Source organism: Phaseolus vulgaris, chromosome 6 (genome assembly GCF_051622355.1).
Source record: "Phaseolus vulgaris cultivar YP4 chromosome 6, ASM5162235v1, whole genome shotgun sequence".
Classification (NCBI taxonomy): Eukaryota; Viridiplantae; Streptophyta; class Magnoliopsida; order Fabales; family Fabaceae; genus Phaseolus; species Phaseolus vulgaris.
Window position 1 is genome coordinate 31916319 of NC_143503.1, and position 6000 is coordinate 31922318.

Below are 6000 nucleotides of genomic sequence, written 5' to 3' on the forward strand. Positions count from 1 at the left end.
AATTGACTGATCCACGTGCGGATAACTTTCACCCTTTTCTTGATTTTTCTATTACATTTTTTATTCAAAGAATTGATTACTTCTTTCCGTTGATTCTCTGTTTCTTCTTTTACTCTAGCCAGAGATATAATCTGATGTCTGATTTTTCCATGAAGCTTTAATATTTTTTTATCTGTATCATATCTTAACATAAACCAACATATTATCATCTTAGAAAAACCCGTGACTAGATCAGTTTATGATCCGAAATTCCTAAAAAAAAAAAACAATATTATCTTAGAAAAAGGAGATATGAGTAATTTAATTTTTTAATTGTGATTTGAGATATCATGTGAATTTTTTCTACGGGTGCCAATGTGGGCTGACCTGTCCTGCGTAGGCTTGTCCCGTACTTGGCCTGCAAAAAGTGGTTGGATTGGTCCGTCTTGCATAGAATTTGCGAGCTGATTTTTTTAGTTTGTCCCACATAAGGGTTGGTCTGCGTATCTACGACCAGTCCGCATAAGAAATATTTATTAAAAAAATAATTTTTTAAATAAAATTTTTGATTTTTGATTTATTTAAATACATTAGGTAAATTGTCTCATAATATTATTTTCATGAAACATGCATAGTAAGATGTTATTAAAAATTTCAGAATGTAAAATATGAGACTACATGAAGAAAATATGAAAGTGTAGAAAAAAAATTATATATTTTAAAGTTATGCGGGTCAACCCGTCCCGCTCCGCACTTGACCCGCACGGACTACGAATTATGCGGGACAGACCTAAGCGGACCAGCGAACTGAAATAAGCAGTCCACCCATCATTTGTTTCAGAGGACCGGCCCGCCTCACTTTATCATCCTAATTTTTTCGTATAAATTTAACAAAACTAATATATTATTATTATTGTACCTATCCTGCACCTTACCCGAATGACGACAGGACATATCTGGATGTCGTTATAACTTCCATAAGTCGGTAACCAAGTCATGATTAACAATTATACAATGAAAATTCTACATGACTAAAACGACAAATCATTGGAGAACGGCTAATTAATGTTAAGCGGTTAATTTGCTAAACTACTAGTCAATGGTTATAATTAAACTAATCAATTATTATATTTAGTTATTTAAGTCATGATTAATTATCATCACGTAAACACCAATAAATAAAAATGAATATTAAGAAGTATACACATAACTCTTTTCTCACCCTATTATATTTTATCACTTTAAAAAATATTATTATTGTGAATGATATGCAGCTGATATCACCTCAAAATAATAAAATGACATAAAAGAAATGAAATAGCTAACACAAGTCATGCAGTGAATACATGTCCACTTCGAATTCTGTAGATGTCATATTGACTTCAGTGTGAAAGTTTGCGGAAACAATGTCAGAAAATTTCAAGAAAACACTCAACTATCATACACGTTCGAATGATATTGAGTTATTAATGCAAGGCATCCTCCTTGTACTTGATGTGGGTAGGACAATGGCATAGAAATTCACTACAACTTCCAGAGATTGGGAAGGTTCAAGGTGAGACCTCATAAGTAAATCAGGACGACTTATAGTATTTTGTTGGTACAAATGGCATCTTTGTAACAACTCCTTCATTAGACTTTCCTCGAATAATAATCTGTACTTTGGTGCCTGCCTTGTGCAATCCTGATTTTACATATCCCATGGCAATGTTCTTCTTGAGGCAAGGGCTGAATCCGCCACTGGTGATCTCCCCAATGGTGTTCCCCCCTTCATCTTGAATCTCACTGTGGCTTCTCGGAGGAGGGCCAGAAGAAAAGAAACCAGCACGCCTGATCTTAGGACCTTCTTCAAGCTGTTTTAGTATAACATCAGCTCCTAGAAAACCCCCTTCTGCTCTCCTTCTCTTCCCTATGGCCCATGTCAGTCCTGCCTCAATAGGTGTAATGTGCTGTTCTAAGTCATTGCCATATAAACACAATCCAGCTTCAAGACGAAGACTATCTCGAGCACCTAATCCTGTCAGCCTTATCTTCCCTTCAGATTTTTCCAGAATTGCCTTGGAAAGATCCACTGCACTCTCGGAGGGAATTGATATTTCAAATCCATCTTCCCCAGTATACCTGAAATTCTCTATAAAGAGGGTGTTATTATGCATAGTACTACCATTGGGATCAAGCATTCTGCCATTAGATAACAACAGAAAAGAACTAACTGAAATTATCAAATTACAGTCACTAAATAACTATAAGGAAAGTTTTTTAACATTGATGAAGCGAAAGTGATACATACAAGAGAGAATTTCACGTAGCATTAATACATCTCACTTGAGCTTTACAAGGTGAATTGCTAATGTTACTGAAAGAAAACCACATGAAAGTATACCCTGTTCTTGTGAGAAAGCACTGCACACCATTGATGTCCAACACACGGAATTCCCCAAAGTACATCTTGCTTAAATCCTCTTTCGTCAGGTGTTGAAGAACTGGAGCAGCAAGGGGACCCTGCTACAAAGGAAATATTGGTTATTTGTTAATTTTAAAGTGAAGAACAGTTCATTGATTTAAAACTCCCTCAATTCAGTAGTCAGTTTAAAAGAGAGTATTCTTTCAAGTTGAAATTTCACACGATCTTGTCATAGGAAAATTTTATGTGCCTTTCTCTTCATAGGTTTTAAATAGGTGGGGCTAATAGCATATAATATTAAGAGAGAGATGAACACCATTTTTCACACGACAAGTTATGGGAAAGATATACGAGCAGTGTGGTGCAATTACAAAACATCCAACTATGTACAGGGCAGGTGAGATGATAGTAGACTGAAGTAGTACTCTAAAAAATAACACCAAAATGGAGGTTGTTAACTCAATAGCAGCAAGCTCAAAGTGTGTGTCATGATGTAAATGTACAAGAGTGTGATATGTGACCTGCAGAGCAAGAAGAGATCTCTCATCATGGATGTGCCATGACACATCACCACCTTTTGCCTTGAATGCCTTCATATGCTCCTCAATATGAGCCAGATCTTTATCCCTACACCCAGCATTCACAACCAAGTATATGTGGTCATCTTTTACCTTGGTAATCACTGAATCATCAATTGCCCCTCCTTTTTCATTTGTGAAGACAGTCAATGAACCAGCTCCAGGGGCAAGCCCAGCAACATCAGCAATAACAAGCTTTTCAAGGAATTGGACAGAGTCCTTTCCCTTGAGGCTTAGCCCGCACATATGAGAAACATCAAAAAGGCTACCATTCTCCCTACAGTTTAGGGTCGAGTCCATGATTGAGTCCTTGTATTGAATTGGCATGCTCCATCCAGCAAATGGCACCATCTTCCCTCCATTAGCCACATGGAAATCATAAAGAACTGTCCTTTTCAGCTCCGCTTCATTGGCAAAATACCGACAAGCAACAGTCTTCTTATCACCGTGGGCAAGACGGCGAGTGATTGATTGCCCAACTTGCCACAAGCTCCCTCTCATTTTACGTTATCTGCGGAATAAAAAGAGTTCAATTTCAAAATTGTTTATCTACACACAGCATAACTTCTATTCAATGATACTTGATTAATTGGGGGGTCAAAGAAATTCATGTCATCTAATCCCTCTTTCCAAAAGGGGCAAAATTTCCAAGTTAAAAATTGAAACAAAACATGTTGTTTAATGCCATTTAATCGAGATGTTGTCCAAGTTCTAGAAATGATCAAAACTTAGCAGAAACAAAAAAAAAAAAAGAGGCTAATGGCCACTGGCCAGATTCATAGGTGGAACTTATGAGAACAATAATTCCATTTCTTCACTTACACCAGAAGTGGGCAAAGTTCATTTTATCAGTCAATGAAATAAAGTCCGTAAGATAATCGTAAGTAAAATTCCAAACATAAAGCGTCGTAGAAAACCTCTAGCAAACGCATTGTAGAACTGAAAACCTGAATCAAGATATCATCAATGTGACGCCGCAAATAATTACGAAACATCTGATAATTACAAGAACAAATGAATTCAAAGAGGTTCTTATCACCAACAGCATTACATAACATAACACCCCGCGCGGCCAGAAACTCGATAAGATCAAATCTCTATTTAATGTCTAGATCCAAATTTCAATTCCAGATTCATCAAAATCATCACAAACTCAAACAATCCAAGAAAAAAAAGATACAGATCACGGTATGCTAGGTGAAGCAAAGACAAGTACATATGGGAAAATGCAAGGATGGGAGAGACAAAAGAAGGGTAAAGGCACTTACATGGTTTTCTTTGGTGTGTGAATCTATTCAGAATTGTGGAAATCTGGGTGCAAGAAAAGGCATCGGGAGTGCAAAACAGAAGGATCTGAAAAACAAACTTTATATATATATATATATATATATATATATATATATATCTGAATGGAATATACAAGGCTAGCTTATATGCTGCAATTGGACGCGTTCGAATAAAGAAAAACATAAAAAATTAAAAAGAAATAAAATGGGGTTGGTTTGTGAGTGAGTGTGAGTGAATATGTTGAGGCTTAAGAATTGAGGTACCCCATTATTAACAAGTGGTATGAACAAAACCAGACACGAGTTTACCTTGTCTTGTTCTTTCCTTTTTTATGCAGTCGATGTTCAGGTGTTGCTCAATCATAGTATGCTTTCTATGCACCTCAAGCATCCTATGGTCCTAGGATGCCAATTACCACGTTGTACAGTTTGTGCCGATGATCTTGTCCGAGGTTTACTATACAGTGGAACCTACTTAACATTGAAAATCTAAACGATGATAATAACTTTATACTCCCAACAAAATACTAATATTTATAATAAAGAAAAAATTAAAATATTGAAAAAAAATTCTTAAGCGAAATATAAAATATTAAAATATTTTTTAAAATTAATTTTTTTTATAAATAATTAAAATATTAATATTTATTGGGATGTAGGGTGGATTGTTTGGATTATAGATTATGGATAATGATATATGGACAACTCCAATTTTTTATACAACTACATTACAATTCCCAAAACTATTATTTTGATATTTTTTTATATCAATTAATTACAAGTTTACCCTTTATTATATATATTTATTTCTAAATCCATCACATCAAGAATTGTATATAATTCATAGAGTTGGCAAACTATCATTTTCTATAAATTATAGATTCCTTAAAAAAAACAAAATTATGCATTCATACTTGAAAACTTAAAACTAGGACCTAAGAAAAAGTATTAGCATCAATTAATAAGCAAATAATTTTTTATCAAAAATCTTATTAAAATACTTTGAGAACTATATGAAAATATATAAATATTTTCTAATTTTTTTATATTTTAACAAGTAAAATATAACTTTATTGAATTATCTAGTAGGTGGATATTACCTACGAACTAGAGTTGGTGGGTAATTATTGTTTGCGTTATTCAAAGACATACATGTTTTTAAGGTAAGTTACCGACGTCCGTATTATATATGGATTTTTTTTTGTAAATAATGCTGATTTACCTATGAATTTTGGTTATTACCTACAAAATTCTTCCGTAGATAAAATGGATTTTTCTTGTAGTGAAAGATCTTCTAATAAAAAGTTACACACAATGATTTTTAATTGAAAATAACAATGTAAAAAAAAATCTGTTCTTTTTCTTCTTATTTTCTATGTATAATTATTTATGTTACTCATGTAATAATATAAAATTGACATAGAGTTATGTGAAATATAATCATCCATCATTATTATCAATTTGATTTTATATCAATGGTCAATATATTTACTCTATACTCCTTTATTAGATGTCATTTTAGTTAGGATAGAATGCATATATTTTGTATTAGGATTTAGTGTTTGTTATGTTGTTTTTCATCTTTAATTGCCTATTACACATTTGGTAATTTGTTTCATATGAGAGTATTTCTCCATTACTAGAGGTGTTGAAGGAGTCTTTTAAATGCACGTTGCGTGTGAAAGCTTGAAGCACTGAGATTATAAAAAGGAAAATCCTAGGGAAAGATACAAATTTAACATAATTCCATATC

General features: G+C 33.5%; 1 protein-coding gene across 3 annotated transcripts; it reads right to left on the reverse strand.

Annotated features, from left to right (window-relative positions):
• Nucleotides 1-1259: 1259 nt before the first annotated feature.
• LOC137832219 (aminomethyltransferase, mitochondrial) lies at nucleotides 1260-4564 on the reverse strand. Of its 3 annotated transcripts, none has more exons than XM_068640262.2 (4): nucleotides 4230-4564; nucleotides 2905-3472; nucleotides 2363-2481; nucleotides 1260-2100 (listed from the first exon to the last, which is right to left on the reverse strand). In XM_068640262.2, exons 2-4 carry the CDS (start codon nucleotides 3460-3462, stop codon nucleotides 1554-1556), a joined length of 1224 nt encoding a protein of 407 aa, XP_068496363.1. In that variant the 5' UTR covers nucleotides 3463-3472; nucleotides 4230-4564; the 3' UTR covers nucleotides 1260-1553. The 3 variants fall into 3 exon arrangements, with proteins under 3 accessions (XP_068496363.1, XP_090160183.1, XP_090160182.1); XM_090304057.1 differs by having other exon boundaries at nucleotides 1260-2110; nucleotides 4230-4548; XM_090304056.1 differs by having other exon boundaries at nucleotides 2030-2110; nucleotides 2270-2481; nucleotides 4230-4548.
• Between the last annotated feature and the right edge of the window lie 1436 nt (nucleotides 4565-6000).